The following is a 17,431-nucleotide window of genomic DNA, read 5'->3' on the forward strand; positions in this document are numbered from 1 at the left end:
ACTCCAAACCACTCATTGTTGAGTTTGCGATTTCAAACTCGTGGTGTAATGTTTATGTCCAATGGCCGATGAGCACCGATTTGTTTTATCTATAATTTCTCTTAATTATTTATTTTCATATGACAAGGATTGAAAAAGATTTGCCAGTAGATTGTTGAGTTGATTCATGATGACGACTGCTAGCTTGCAAGCTAAGATTTTGAAGGTATGATGTTGACATGATCAGTCCAGTCAAATCTACTGTAGATATAACGTTATTTGACGTAATTTTATCTGTAGCCAATGACCTTGAGACTTCTTGGATGGGCACTTCTAATGTAACTCCATGGCAGCACCCAAGGGGCTTGAATTTTCAAGCTATACTCGTAGATTTTGCAGTGACGTAGTGTCCCCATGAGTGACAGAACACTGAGCAAATCATGGCGCAACTAGAGAACATTACCAACCATTACGCTCCGTATTTTCCACTGGCTGCCCCACCACCACAGAAAGCACTGAGCTAGGCTGAAAGACCTGCATTTTGGAGTTGCCTTACTCAAGAAAGCAAAAAAGACACCAAGTTTGTATGTGACTTTATTAACTTTATTAACATTTCTTTATATCGTTTGCAAACTGATATGTACTAATGCCAAAATAACATGTAAAACATGAAAAAAATATTGGGGGTCGCCACTGCTCCAATCAGAATTAGTTCCTATAGGGTAGAGACATGACCATTACAACTGTTTCTGGATGAGGATAGAGCAGACTAAATAATAATCAAATACAAAACTTTTGGGAGCCTGTGTGAGATTCTGTACTTTTGCTTGTTACTAGTTAGATATGCCTGCTGAAAACAAAGCAAAAAACTGTTCATACTTCTTATTTTTATTATTCCGCTAACCTCGTCACCGGGATCGAATTGCTGGCGCATATAGCCTGGTAACACTGTGCAATCAAGTGGCACTCGAAAGGAGTGTGTTTAAAATCGAGGCAGGAGAGGGAGCGAGCGAGCCTGCTACGGCTGATTTAGATGGAACCATATGATTTTTTGGAAGCCCAATTGATTCTGAGTTCCGGCATATAAAGTCTTCGAGCATATGAAGTCTGTCAAAACTTTTTCTAAAATGCGTACTTTCAGATTTTCCGAAGTCATGTCCACTTTCGCTGCTTGTGCTTTGAAGTCCACAATGTAGGGGGAGGTTAAACAGGTTATATTAGATGGTGATGGACTGAGAGATCAGTCAATTAAAACCAGTGCTAGTTTCGTTCGCTCCTGCCATAGATTTACAGTCAAATCCCATTCTGAGGCGCTGTGAAACCAGACAATTCGACAGAGAGACAGCCGGCTGGTGAACTAGATTATTATTCCACTGGAACCTGTAGCGTGAAAATTGTAAAAACTACCAACACCAAAACAGCTTTAAAATGTCCAGACAACCATTGGTAGGTGTGTTTGAAAAAACTTTTCACACTACAAACATTATTTGCTTAATTTCCAATGCATTCCAGTTACCATAGACTTGAATGGGAAAAATGCAGGTCACTGCTAGTCTTCGACCATTTAATCTAGAAACACCATCAAACGTTAAAATGTGCAGACCGGTCTGGAATAGTGTGCTTGTATACAGCTTTTTCATACCATTTATACATTATTATTTTTTTTACATAAAAGCTACATAGCCTTGAATGGGAAGTATTTGAATTCCCACTGCTCTTGAACTGTTAAAGATATGAACACCAAACAAATGTTTACATGTGCAGACTGACTCAACTTAAATTGCTTGTCAAAAGATTGTTGATGCTATTTATTCATTTTGAACTATAACCGTCTTAAATTAGCATAAACGTTCCATAGACTTCAAAGGCACCATTTTATTCAACACAGCTTTGTGCTACCATTCCTACTTCATAAACTATAAAGCTCGTCGTATCCCCATTCATTTCAATTGCGGAATGCAGGCTTCAACATTCTAAGCTGAAATCACTGCCATGAAACTCAGAATGTTCAAACTTAAACATATTATATGTCTTAGTTTGTGACTCACTCTAACCTACTATACTAGCCACTAACCCACTATCATAACTCCACACCTACAAACCACCCAAAATAGGTCACTGTAACTAACACATAGCCTATGAAAAACCTATTACTAGCATTACTACTACTACTACTACCATTACTACTGGCGACACTACCACTGCTATTTCACAACTGTAAATACTTCAAGACTTGCAAATACACCACATTTACTGAAGTAAATGTAATTTTCTAGTTGTCTATTTGATCCACTTGAATAACATTAGTACACAGCAAGTTATACAAAACATGTGCCTGTTAATTAGCTATGCTAATATTAAGTTCATATATAGTTTATGAGACAGTTCTCTAGTCAGTGATTTAAAGGGAGTCACTTTCATTATTTTTCCAACAGGTGTCACTGTACGGCAAAAATAAGTGTGCTTAGTTAGGTCAATGCTTGACAGTTACTGAATACCTGATTCACACTATATATACTGTACTGTATAAACTCACACTGTTTTGCCTTTGTTGGACTATGGTGATATTCCTTTACATGAATATCCCAGGCTTACACGTACACACTAGAAACAAACACAAGGCTCTTACACATCACTGTACCTTCTATCAGTTAGCAGCATGGTCATCCTTAAACAGACTAACTAATACATGTTTGTCTATAAGCCATTGTAGGGCAGTACCAGTCAAAAGTTTGGACACAACTACTCATTCAAGGGTTTTTCTTTATTTTTACTATTTTCTACATCTGGAGAACAACAGTGAAGACATCAAAACTATGAAATAACAGCTATGGAATCATGTAGTAAGCAAAAAACTGTTAAACAAATAAAAATATTTTTTTTATTTGAGATTCTTCAAAGTAGCCACCTTTGGCCTTGATGACAGCTTTGCACACTCTTGGCATTCTCTCAACCAGTTTCACCTGGAATGCTTTTCCAACAGTCTTGAAAGAGTTCCCACATATGCTGAGCACTTGTTGGCTTCTTTTCCTTTACTCTGCGGTCCAACTCATTGGCTTGAGGTTGGGTGATTGTGGATGCCAGGTCATCTGATGCAGCATTCCATCACTCTCCTTCTTGGTCAAATAGCCCCTACACAGACTGGAGGTGTGTTGGGTCATTGTCCTGTTGAAAAACAAATGATAGTCCCACTAAGCGCAAACCAGATGGGATGATGTATCGCTGCAGAATGCTGTGGTAGCCATGCTGGTTAAGTGTGCCTTGAATTATAAATACATCCCAGACAGTGTCACCAGCAAAGCACCCCCACACCCTCGCACCTCCTCCTCAAAGCTTCACGATGAGAACCACACATGGGGAGGTCATCCATTCACCTACTCTACCTACTAATTAAACTCTGTGAAGAATTTATTTGGACTGCAATTTCTGAGGCTGGTAACTCTAATGAACTTATCCTCTGCAGCAGAGGTAACTCTGGGTCTTCCTTTCCTGTGGCGGTCCTCATGAGAGCCGGTTTCATCACGGCGCTTGATGGTTTTTGTGACTGCACTTGAAGAGGATGTATTGATGATGTATTCACTATTATTCTACAATGTAGAAAAGAGTAAAATGAAGAAAACCCCTTGAATGAGTAGGTGTGTCCAAACTTTTGACTGGGACTGTATATAAGCACTTTACTCACCCTACAGAGTCATGGACCTTACCATCTGAGATCACAGAGCTGTAAATCTCAATGTGACTTCTCTGGTTAAATTAAGTATAAATAAAGAATCTCAAAAAATATAGGACTGAGCCGAACCAGCTCTGATATTTTTTATTTTATTAACATTGTCCTTTCCAGCATAGTTCCAGCAGCGAAGGTGGATGCGTAACCAGGCCAGCACAGTTCGGCTCAGCATGGCTCGGCTCAGTTTGTATGTAACAAATGTATATAGCAGCTCAGGATCAGTCTAACAATGAGTAAAACAGATACTTGATACCTTTGGGACAAGAAACAGACTAAATTATACTTAATTATAGAAACTGGTTGCAAGTAATCTTATTTAATCCATTGATTTAGCTAATGGGGGAGTAATGTTGCTTGCATTATTACACTATATAGTGAGAAACAATTCTAAAACAATCTAATTTGTGCGGTAAAATTGAGTTTACTTTCTTGTGGACCTAAGGATGTCTTTACAATGTAAACCTGCATTGCAGAGTAATTACATTTTTCCAGTGCCAACATAATTATGAGTGTCTATAGAGATGACTACTACTTCTCAATTTATTCATTTAAATGTCATGTACATTAAAAGAAAAATGTGTTTTCAATACAATATAAGGCTTGATCTACATACAGTGCCTTGCGAAAGTATTCGGCCCCCTTGAACTTTGCGACCTTTTGCCACATTTCAGGCTTCAAACATAAAGAAATATAACTGTATTTTTTTGTGAAGAATCAACAACAAGTGGGACACAATCATGAAGTGGAACGACATTTATTGGATATTTCAAACTTTTTTAACAAATCAAAAACTGAAAAATTGGGCGTGAAAAATTATTCAGCCCCCTTAAGTTAAGTTAACTTTGTAGCGCCACCTTTTGCTGCGATTACAGCTGTAAGTCGCTTGGGGTATGTCTCTATCAGTTTTGCACATCGAGAGACTGACATTTTTTCCCATTCCTCCTTGCAAAACAGCTCGAGCTCAGTGAGGTTGGATGGAGAGCATTTGTGAACAGCAGTTTTCAGTTCTTTCCACAGATTCTCAATTGGATTCAGGTCTGGACTTTGACTTGGCCATTCTAACACCTGGATATGTTTATTTTTGAACCATTCCATTGTAGATTGTGCTTTATGTTTTGGATCATTGTCTTGTTGGAAGACAAATCTCCGTCCCAGTCTCAGGTCTTTTGCAGACTCCATCAGGTTTTCTTCCAGAATGGTCCTGTATTTGGCTCCATCCATCTTCCCATCAATTTTAACCTTCTTCCCTGTCCCTGCTGAAGAAAAGCAGGCCCAAACGTTTTGCATTGTTGCCAAAAAGTTCAATTTTGGTTTCATCTGACCAGAGCACCTTCTTCCACATGTTTGGTGTGTCTCCCAGGTGGCTTGTGGCAAACTTTAAACGACACTTTTTATGGATATCTTTAAGAAATGGCTTTCTTCTTGCCACTCTTCCATAAAGGCCAGATTTGTGCAATATACGACTGATTGTTGTCCTATGGACAGAGTCTCCCACCTCAGCTGTAGATCTCTGCAGTTCATCCAGAGTGATCATGGGCCTCTTGGCTGCATCTCTGATCAGTCTTCTCCTTGTATGAGCTGAAAGTTTAGAGGGACGGCCAGATCTTGGTAGATTTGCAGTGGTCTGATACTCCTTCCATTTCAATATTATCGCTTGCACAGTGCTCCTTGGGATGTTTAAAGCTTGGGAAATCTTTTTGTATCCAAATCCGGCTTTAAACTTCTTCACAACAGTATCTCACACCTGCCTGGTGTGTTCCTTGTTCTTCATGATGCTCTCTGCACTTTTAACGGACCTCTGAGACCATCACAGTGCAGGTGCATTTATACGGAGACTTGATTACACACAGGTGGATTGTATTTATCATCATTAGTCATTTAGGTCAACATTGGATCATTCAGAGATCCTCACTGAACTTCTGGAGAGAGTTTGCTGCACTGAAAGTAAAGGGGCTGAATAATTTTGCACGCCCAATTTTTCAGTTTTTGATTTGTTAAAAAAGTTTGAAATATCCAATAAATGTCGTGTCCCACTTGTTGTTGATTCTTCACAAAAAAAATACAGTTTTATATCTTTATGTTTGAAGCCTGAAATGTGGCAAAAGGTCGCAAAGTTCAAGGGGGCCGAATACTTTCGCAAGGCACTGTAGTTGTTATGTGCAGAACCATAGAGATTAGGATTATTATTATTATGCCATACATATTATGCCATACATATTATGGTTCGTTTTTTTTATTTTGTATTATTACTGTGATACACTTTAGTACTAGTAGCCTAGCCAGGCAGTAGAGGAAGGACTACAGTAGCAATTGATGACAATCAGTACCACTCTAAAATATGGTGAGGGTGGTTTCTCTGTTGGGAAAACACCATCAAAGAAGTGTAAAATGAAATGAACTAACATTTAATGATCTTCTGACCTCACAGTTTTGGGGTTGTAGTATATCACCACACTCAACATCATCTAAATCCGTTTACCATGGCATATATTTTTTACAACATATGAATTGTCACATTTATCTATAGTCACATTAAATATTTTCTTGCGAACCAGATGAATAACGTGGTGTTTAATCTCTATCATTAAATGCCTCCTGGGGGAAAGCTGTCCAGCGAAAGGAATGAATGAAAGCTGGGGAATGAATGGAGCTTGCGTTAATGGGGATGTAAGAGATGTGGAACCACAGGGGCGACGAAGAGCGCATGCGCCCCAACCCCCTTCAATTAAAAAATCTCAAGGTTTTCTGTGCAAAACCGAAGATGGCGACAGACTAAACGAGACTATCAAGGAGGGAGAAGATGAGAGGCAAATTTCGCTTTTTTTTCATCAGAAACGGAAGAAAAAAACAAGTAATTGTGTCATGTTTGAGGATGACAGATATAGAATAAAGATTTCGTTTTTGTACATACTATGCGTTTCTTGTGTGATGCTGCACCGGTGCTGGAGGTGTCAGTAGGATTTCGCAATATGTTACAATTTTGGGTGTATAGGGAATATTATGCCGGACGTTATCTATTTGCAATGGATCATTGTAAAAATTAGACGCCAGGGTTTGGAACTGGATTGATTTCTTGACACAACAACTTGGGGAAAATTCTTCCCATCACCATGTTGCAAACGAGGTAGGTGACATTGTTTGGGGGATAGCCTATATTGCAGAGGTGAAAAACCCATCTGAGATCGCTTTTGTCTCCCCCCTAAAATATGATCAGGGGTGCTTGGATGTTTCGAAGGGAAGATGACGCCGTGTTAAAAATCTGTTGTGCACCCAAACAAAACGACAAACCCTGTGCCGATTCCGAGAGGGTACAGAAATGGCGAATGTCTTTGGCATCCCTATTATTTTTCACTGTCCTTCTCTCTGATCACCTCTGGTTGTGTGCTGGAGTTAAACTGAGGTCCAAGGATAGGAGCAACCGCAAAATCTGGAGTAACGCGACTGACGGGGTCCACCCGGCTCTAAATGAGGAGAAATTTGGTATTTTTCTAAGCAATTTCACCAAATCCGCTGCTCCAAGTCCTCATTGCACTGATTCTCAAAGCCACCACACTCACCTGGAGTCAGCCTGCACCACGTTGTATCAGCAAAAAAATGGCTTTGGGTCCTCTTTCTCAACTCCATCAACGTTCTCGTCACAGATGTTACTTGATTATTTTAGGAATTTCAGCCTTTCTTTTTGTGATTCTTACACCATCTCCGACTTACTGTTGGGGATGTCAAGCCCAGACAGTTTGAATTGCAGTCTTCAGAACATGGTTTTGGATTTGTTTAGAGGCGGTGGGGATGACGAGGATGTCTGCAGCATCTGTATCCAGGCGTACATGCGGCTGGACCAACACGCTCAGGAAAAATATGAAGAGTTTGACTTCTTCTTTCTCAAGTATTTATCGGAGGATTATTCCGTCCGATCCCACACAGAAGACTGTAAGGTAAGATCAACTGTACATCCTGTCATAAGTGCATTTTACCTTGTAATGGCTGTTTTATTCAGCAGGGAGCTATGGGCGGAACGGTTAAAGCTCCTTCGTCTTCAGGCTACAGAAGACACATTTACACACAATAAATGATTTCAGGTGACTAATTACAGAGACAAAGTACCATATGCCTACACAATACCTCTTATGAATGTTTTCCATTTGAAACAATTTATTTGCTCATTCATGAACAGGCCTACTGTATGTGAATATTCATACTGAATTCATGAATAGCCTATGAATATAATAATACATGTGGTTCATGGTTGTATAATATCTACCTATAGCAGATGTTTGTTTCCTTGTGCTTCTATCATGTTAATAGTGTTTTGTTTTTCATGCCACTTCTCAGCTCTGGTATCTTGCCACCTGTGTGTCGAGCTGTGATGATGTCACCCCTCTGTGCCCTCTCTGGGTTGTCTGGCAGAGCCTTTGATGTTCCACTACCTCACAGCAGAGGGATGTCTGTGGTTAGGGGTATTTATGAGTCATATTGGACCACAGTCAGACTCTTTGCCCTGGTTGGTGTTGATAGAGCCATGATGCCTTAGGTGTTTCCCAAGTCTCTAATGAGAGCTCGGGCAACCAGGATTTCCTAAGGCTTTGAAACTACTCTGTTTCAGGATGGCACATGTGGAGAGAGGTGTCACTGAGCTGTAGCCTATTGACCCACAGCTGTAGGTTTAAGAACAGCCCTGGTGATAAGAGACAGTGCTTCCAGCAAACAGAAGATGTATGCTACATAGAGCAAAGGTAATATTATCTGATGGTTGTCATAAGGTTTTGACCTATGCATGTTCTAAAAACTTGGAAGGCTGAACTAACATCCATTTCAAATATTCCATGCAGAAACAACTCAGGCAAAAAAGGCCACAGGCTCACTCAGGGATTTTCAATGAGTGATTGATTTACTTGTGCATATTAACCAATTATTACACAGGTATAAGAGAAACACTACATTTGAAATATATCTAGTTGAGATTATCATATTTTGAAAACTTCAGATAACATCCACCTTTTCTTGCTGGCTGCCAAGCCATCGAACGCCTTGCAAAGTAACAACTTCATGTAATGTTACCTTGTTATCAAATGAAAATGTTAGAAGTTATCCAGAGTGCAATTGATCCCACACATACAGTTAATTCTGAATATGCACACCCCAGCGGTAGAAGCTACCCCATCCTAAGGCTACTAATTGGTTCCCAGGTGCTGCATATCAAAAACAAGCAAGGCTTCTTAAACAAGACTGTCTTGACATTTTGTCTCAAGGTCACCTTTTGTAGAGCACATCGGTTGCCCTTCAAGTGTCAACTAAGAAACACCCTGTCAACTAAGGAGACCTATCCACACAGCACTGCGCTGTGCTGAGGTGACACATGTCATGAGTTTACTCATGTCCCCTGCCCTGTTGTCCCCACTTACATCCTCTATTATGGCATTTTCTCACAAATGTCCAAAATGCAGAAAAACAATTTTAAATAGAAATTCCTGTATTAAAATACCATGATTAGTATTTCAGGAATGTATGTACAGTAAGCCCATTCATTTAATAGAAAGCCACATGGCTTCTGCATTTTTACTAGTTAATAAACAAAAGGGTCTATTTCTATGTGAGTAGGGACATGAACTGAAACATTTTGGGCCGGAAGAGGTTGCTGTCAGTGTCAATTAGTTATCACATGTCTCATCTCCTTCGCTGTGGATATTCTTGTTTATATGATCATACACTGGGCTTATGTTGGTTGTAGAGCTTAAAATATGGAGACAGATCGAAGGTGACAGCCCATACAGGCTAATTCCTCATCTTTCCTCTTATGTAGGCTAGAGATGCTGTTATTTCAGACAGCCTCTCCAGGCCCTTGTCCAAAACTCCTAAAAGCCTTCCCCCTGTTTGACAGAACTGTTGCTCTTTCCAAGGACAAACATTTTGCTCACAGTGTGACCTTACAGATCAGTCTTCTTTGGTGAAGGGACACAGTGATCCTTCAGGCATAACTGTTATTGATGGTGTCAACCTCTTGGTGGGGTCAGCTACAGATCATTTTCAGTTATGTTTTAACATTGCTAGTGCCAAGTCGCAGCTCCTCCCTCTAGGATGTAATGTATCCCCTGGCTACTACTTTACACAAATGAATGGACACATTTCATAGGTGCAGTGGATTAGAGGGTGATTGTCACTGTCTAATGCTTGACTCATGCACATTTACTCTTAAAACTGCTTTGTGTTTTACAAAACACTACTCTGTCCATACAACTATGAATTGTATAGTTCACATTTTTCCAGTTCAGTTTAACCTGTAGGCCTATCCCAGTTGTTTTCCTATTACCATATCATTATCAGAGTAGAGTGTAGGGCTTGAAGGAGATGTTTGTTACCTTTTGATTTTACATACAGTACATATTTTCTAAGACCAGTTCTCACTATTTAAAACATGGTCAATTATTTATGATCCCGTTCTGCTGCTGCTACAAAAAGGCAGCCAGTAAATACAGCCTAGTAGTGAACACTGTGTCTAATCAGAATCAATGTTTAATCACTGTTAATCTTATGTAACATCAGCTTTCTTGTAGGAATAACAGGAGCAGCACCTGTGCACTCTGCTTTGAGATATGATAGTAGTCTATGCTTGTACATTCACTACACCAAGCTGCTTTGATACCTATTTCCTATTCCAGAAAGTAGGGAAAATATTGCAATCTTGAAGCTGCAATATGCAACTTTTTGGGCGACCCAACCAAATTCACATAGAAATGTGACCTATAGATCTGTCATTTTTATTGAAAGCAAGCCCAAGAAGCGGTAGATCTGTTCTATGTTATTTGTATGCTTCCCGTTCTTAAGTTTCGTTTTTTTGGTTTTGTACACCAGCTTAAAACAACTGAAAATACAATATTTTTGATTATGGAAAATAGATTTGACAGCAGTTTAGATGGTACACAGATTCTCTACAGTATACTTGCTTGTTTTGTCACGTGAACTATTAGAATGGTAGCAACCAGGAAATGGCAGAACGATTTCTGCATAGTGCATCTTTAATGAGTACTGTTTATATTCAACCCATATTAATCCATTTTAACACATTTTCACACACGTTTTCAGCAATTTAATGTTTTCAGTTATTGGTGTGAATATGTGTACTTACTTATTGCATTTTCAAATATACATCCTTTACATCGAAGTAAAATACTCCAAACAGCCACATGGTAATTTGTGGACCAGAGGGCTGTGTTTTGGAAGTAACATGGCTGGCTCAAAGAGAGTGTCAGAGTATGAACCAGCTGACTCACAGCACACTAGAATATCAATGAGGCAATGAGCTTCCTGAAGGATTTACAACAGGGTTGTTACGTACCCACACCCCTAGTATTAGTCCAGACCATTGGCTGCTGATTGGCATCATCTGACCAATAAAAGGGTGCTATCCTGGATCATCTCTTTCATAAGCTTGCGGTCATCCTTCTTTACCACATGCATTGAGTAACAAGCATACTGCAACCAATCTGTGCAGTGGATACCTGCAGTATAAGTAGAAAGAACATCTTGCATTGAGATACCATGAAATTTATCCTAAATGGTAGTCATATTAATACTAATAGTAACATTGCGAATTATGTGCTGCTACAGTCGTTGCCCTGATAGTTTTTTATATCTTCCTGAAAGCAGTGAAGCCTACAGGGCCCTACTGCTGATGAGTGATTATGTGCTTGCCTTCACAGGAAGGCCATGCTGTCTGCCTGCTTATCACCCTGGTGAATGGGCTCCATCAGCTTTGTAATGGGGCCTCCCTCCATTGTCCTGGATGGCAATATTATAAATGTGCTCACAGAGGAAAGTGGTACCACAGGGAGAAAGACCGTTTCTAATGTAAACAAAGGGATATTTTATTTATGCAGTTAATCAATTCCGTGCCTAACGTTTGAGGATTTCAAGTAATATCTGATCTTGAGATTGTTTGTATTTTTTGATTTTGGCTTTGCATTTATATTATTCATTACACTTTGTTTATTTACTTAGATTATTCCATTAATTTGGTTGAATAATAATGTATGACTAATGTCAATTTAAGAACCTTTTTCCCCCTCATGATTAAGGTTATAACAATCTTCAACAGCATATTGTGGCAACTTCTAATTTAATATGCACTATATATACAAAAGTATGTAGACAACCCTTCAAATGAGTGGATTCGGCTATTTCAGCCACACCCGTTGCTGACAGGTGTATAAAATCAAGCACACAGAAATGCAATCGCCATAGACAAACATTGGCTGTAGAATGGCCTTACTGAAGAGCTCAGTCACTTTCAACGTGGCACCGTCATAGGATGCCACCTTTCCAACAAGTCAGTTCGTAACATTTCTGCCCTGCTTGAACTGCCCCAGTCAACTGTAAGTGCTGTTATTGTGAAGTGGAAACGTCTAGGAGCAACAACGGCTCAGCCACGAAGTGGTAGGCCGCAAAAGCTCACAGAACGGGGACCGCCGAGTGCTGAAGAGCTTAAAATTGTCTGTCCTCGGTTGCAACGTTCACTACTGAGTTCCAAACTGCCTCTGGAAGCAACATCAGCACACAAACTGTTCGTCGAGAGCTTCATATCAAATCAAATTATTTGTCACATACACATGGTTAGCAGATGTTAATGCGAGTGTAGCGAAATGCTTGAGCTTCTAGTTCCAACAATGCAGTAATAACCAACGAGTAATCTAACCTAACAATTTCCCAACAGCTACCTTATACACACAAGTGTAAAGGGATGAAGAATATGTACATAAAGATATGTAAAAACCTACAGTTTCTCAGTCAAGGCTGGCATAGGTATTGAACCAGCATCTGCAGCAACACAGCTTGATCTGCTATGCATCTGTAGCAGTATCTTAGACCGTTGCGCCACCGAGGTGCACTGGCTGAGCAGCCGCACACAAGCCTAAGATTACCATGCGCAATGCCAAGCGTCGGCTGGAGTAGTAAAGCGGCTTACGAAAGTATTCACCCCCTTGGCATTTTTTCTATTGTGTTGCCTTACAACCTGGAATTAAAATATATTTTTTGAGGGGTTTGTATCATTTGATTTACACAACATGCCTACCACTTTGAAGATGCAAAATATTTTTGAATGTGAAACAAACAAGAAATAAGACAAAAAAAGGAAAACTTGAGTATGCATAACTATTCACCCGCTCCTTGGTCTTTATTTAATTTTTTATTTCACCTTTATTTAACCAGGTAGGCTAGTTGAGAACAAGTTTTCATTTACAACTGCGACCTGGCCAAGAAAAAGCAATACAATTCGACACATACGACAATACAGAGTTACACATGGAATAAACAAACATTCAGTCAATAATACAGTAGAAAAAGTCTAGAAACAGTGTGTGCAAATGAGGTAAAGAAATAGGCCATCGTGGCAAAGTAATTACAATTTAGCAATTAAACACTGGAATGGTAGATGTGCAGAAGATGAATGTGCAAGAAGAGATACTGGGGTGCAAATGAGCAAGATAAATAAATAATGGGGATGAGGTAGTTGGATGGGCTATTTACAGATGGGCTATGTACAGGTGCAGTGATCTGTGAACTGCTTAAAGCTAGTGAGGGAGATACTGTATGAGTCTCCAGCTTTATGGCGCCCCTTGTTTAGTGGTGTTGCAGACTCTGGGGCCTTTCAGAACAGGTGTATATAAATACTGAGATCATGTGACACTTAGATTGCACACAGGTGGACAAATTATGTGACTTCTGAAGGTAATTGGTTGCACTGGATCTTGTTTAGGGGCTTCATAGCAAAGGGGTTGAATACATATGCACACACTACATTTCAGTTTGTAATTTTTTGAAATAAGTTATTTTTTCCTTTTCACTTCACCAATTTGGACTATTTTGTGTATATCTATTACATGAAATCAAAATAAAAATCTATTTAAATTACAGGTTGTAATGCAACATGATAGGAAAAACGCCAAGGGGGATGAATACTTTTGCAAGGCACTGTATAAAGCAGACCTCCATTGGACTCTGGAGCAGTGGAAACGCTTACTCTGGAGTGATGAATCACGCTTCACCATCTGGCAGTCCGACAGACGGATCCGGGTTTGGCGAATGCCAGAAGAACGCTACCTGCTCTAATGCATAGTGCCAACTGTAAAGTTTGGTGAAGGAGGAATTATGGTCTGGGACTGTTTTGCATGCTTCGGGCTCGGCCCCATAGTTCCAGTGAAGGGAAATCTTAAAGCTCCAGAATTCAATGACATTCTAGACAATTCTGTGCCTCCAACTTTGTGGCAACAGTTTGGGGAAGGCCCTTTCCTGTTTCAGCATGACAATGCCCCCATGCACAAAGCGAGGTCTATACAGAAATGGTTTGTCGAGATCGGTGTGGAAGAACTTGACTGGCCTGCACAGAGTCCTGACCTCAACCCTATCGAACACCTTGATGAATTGGAACGCCTACTGCAAGCCTTGCCTAATCGCCAAACATCAGTGCCCGACCTCACTAATGCTTTTGTGGCTGAATGGAAGCAAGTCCCTGCAGCAATGTTCCAACATCTAGTGGAAGGCCTTCCCAGAAGAGTGGAGGCTGTTATAGCAGCAAATCCATATTAATGCCATGATTTTGGAATGAGATATTCGACGAGCTGATACTCAATACTTTTGGTCATGTAGTGTATTTAATAGTATAGTTTGAGGTGTCTATCTGAAAAAAGATTTGTTGGTGACAAAGGTCAATATTGCTAGTTATAGAAGTTTTAATACACTTTCATTATGCTTGGGCATCATAAAATCCCCTGTAAAAAAAATGGCAGAATTGGAGCAGTTTTATTTTCAAAAACATAATCTTTCTATGAACCAATTTCAATAATTAGATAAGACGAGTTTCAAACAGTTTTGGCATCAGCACTTCAAGTTGAAACAAACTCCAGAGAACACCTGATGACTAATTTACTGTAGAATACTGACACCTTGCATTTCAATTTGTTGCGCAAGGGCATTTTATTGAGTGAGATTGTATCCATCTACATTTATCTTAAGATTTGGCTCAAATAACTTTATATCGAAGGATCTGAAGATACTTTGACAAATAGAATTATGTCACATTTTCACATTAGAGCGAGTTCCTCACGAAACCAGGACAAAAAGGGACCATGATTTTTTTCACAAGATTTAATCCATAGAATGGTCTTTTGAAGGAAGGATTGTTGACATATATTTGACATTTGTATCTAAAAGCACAACTGAGAAATAATTAATCAAAGATAGCATATTTATGACGTTTTGGTCTCCTGCTACTTTGAGTTATGATCCAATTTGTAAGTATTACAAACAGTGAACGTGAAATTGGATTCAAAATGCCCTCTGCTGGTGATTTGCAGAATGTGCAATCAAATCAAATCCATTTTTATTGGTCACATACACATGGTTAGCAGATGTTAATGCGAGTGTAGCGAAATGCTTGTGCTATTTCTGACAGTGCAGTAATATCTAACCTCTTGAAGCTAGGGGGCACTATTTTTATGTTTGGAAAAATAACGTTCCCAAGTAAACGGCCTATTTCTCATGACCAGATGCTAGAATATGCATATAATTGACAGATTAGGATAGAAAATACTCAAAAGTTTCCAAAACTGTATAAATAGTGTCTGTGAGTATAACAGAACTGATATTGCAGGCAAAAGCCTGAGGAAAATCCAATCAGGAAGTGCCTCTTATTTTGAAACCTCTGTGTTCCTATGCATGCCTATCCTCAATTTAAAGGGATATCAACCAGATTCCTTTTTCTGTGGCTTCCCTAAGGTGTCAACAGTCTTTAGACATAGTTTCAGGCTTTTATTTTGAAAAATGAGCATGAAGGATCACATTGCGCAAGTGGAGAGGTGGGGGTTCTCAGAGTGAGTTTGTGCGCAATTGAGTAAAGCGGCCATTGTTCCCCCCGCTGCTATGGAAAAAGCTACACACTCGGTTGATATATTATCGAATATATATTTTAAAAACTACCTGAGGAGTGATTATAAAAAACGTTTGACATGTTTCTGTGGACATTATGAAGAATATTTGGAATTTCCGTCTGCGTTGTCGTGACCGCTCTTTCCTGTGGATTTCTGAACATAACGCAACAAACAAATGTCGGTATTTTGGGTATAAAAATAGTCTTTATGGAACAAAAGGAACATTTCCTGTGTAACTGGGAGTCTCGTGAGTGAAAACATCCGAAGATCATCAAAGGTAAACGATTAATTTGATTGCTTTTCTGATTTTCGTGACCAAGTTTCCTGATGCTAAGTGTACATAATGCTATGCTAGGCTATCGATAAACTTACACAAACACTTGGATTGCTTTCGCTGTAAAGCATAATTTCAAAATCTGAGACGACGGAGTGATTAACAAAAGGCTAAGCTGTGTTTCGCAATATTGCACTTGTTATTTCATGAATATGAATATTTTTTTGTAATATTATTTGACTGTTGCGCTATGCTATTCAGCTGTTGCTGACGAAAATGATCCCGCTACAGGGATGTGTGCGTCAAGAAGCTAACAAGTAATCTAAGAATTCCCCAACAACTACCTAATAGACACAAATCTAAAGGGATGAATGAGAATATGTACATTTAAATATATGGATGAGCGATGGACGAGCAGCCTAGGCAAGGTGCAATAGATGGTATAAAATGCAGTATATGATATGAGTAATGTAAGATATGCAAACATTATTAAGTGGCATTGTTTATTAAAGTAACTGGTGATCCATTTATTAAAGTGGCCAGCAGCCTCTCTGAGTTAGTGATTGCTGTTTAGCAGTCTGATGGCCTTGAGATAGAAGCTGTTTTTCAGTCTCTCGGTCCCAGCTTTGATGTACCTGTACTGACCTCACCTTCTGGATGGTAGAGGTGTGAACAGGCAGTGGCTCGGGTGGTTGTTGTCCTTGATGATCTTTTTGACCTTCCTGTGACATCGGGTGCGGTAGGTGTCATGGAGGGCAGGTAGTTTGCCCCCGGTGATGCATTGTGCAGACCACACCATCCTCTGGAGAGCATTGTGGTTGAGGGCGGTGCAGTTGCCGTACCAGGCTGTGATACAGCCCGACAGGATGCTCTCGATTGTGCATCTGTAAAAGTTTGTCATGGTTTTGGGTAACAAGCTACATTTCTTCAGCCTCCTGAGGTTGAAGAGGCACTGTTGCACCTTCTTCACCACACTGTCTGTGTGGGTTGACCATTTCAGTTTGTCTGTGATGTGTACACCGAGGAACTTAACATTTTCCACCTTCTCCACTGCTGTCCCTTCGATGTGGATAGGGGGGTGCTCCCTCTGCTGTTTTCTGAAGTCCATGATCATCTTTGTTTTGTTGACGTTGAGTGAGAGGTTGTTTTCCTGACACTACACTCCGAATGCCCTCACCTCCTCCCTGTAGGCTGTCTCGTCGTTGTTGGTAATCAATCCCACTACTGTTGTGTCGTCTGCAAACTTGATGATTGAGTTGGAGTCATGCATGGCTCTGCAGTCGTGGGTGAACAGGGAGTACAGGAGGGGGCTGAACACGCACCCTTGTGGGGCCCCAGTGTTGAGGGTCAGCAAAGTGGAGATGTTTCCTACCTTCACCACCTGGGGGCGGCCCGTCAGAACGTCCAGGACCCAATTGCACAGGGCAGGGTTGAGACCGAGGGCCTCCAGCTTGATGATGAGCTTGGAGGGTACTATGGTGTTGAATGCTGAGCTGTAGTCAATTAACAGCATTCTTACATAGGTATTCCTCT

At 40.1% G+C, this 17,431-nt stretch overlaps 1 protein-coding gene across 2 annotated transcripts in view; it reads left to right on the top strand.

Annotated features, from left to right (window-relative positions):
- The first annotated feature begins 6,405 nt into the window (after nt 1–6,405).
- LOC110533845 (transmembrane protein FAM155B-like) overlaps nt 6,406–17,431 on the top strand; it is a 59,575-nt gene continuing 48,549 nt past the window's right edge. Inside the window, exon 1 of one of the 2 annotated variants that reach the window (XM_021618385.2) lies at nt 6,406–7,638. In XM_021618385.2, coding sequence (XP_021474060.1) covers nt 6,913–7,638 — 726 coding nt within the window. In that variant the 5' untranslated portion in view covers nt 6,406–6,912. Of the gene's footprint in view, nt 7,639–7,668; nt 8,437–17,431 lie in introns of those variants that run through there. The other variant, XM_021618386.2, reaches the window with a different exon arrangement.

Source organism: Oncorhynchus mykiss, chromosome 10 (genome assembly GCF_013265735.2).
Source record: "Oncorhynchus mykiss isolate Arlee chromosome 10, USDA_OmykA_1.1, whole genome shotgun sequence".
NCBI lineage: Eukaryota > Metazoa > Chordata > Actinopteri > Salmoniformes > Salmonidae > Oncorhynchus > Oncorhynchus mykiss.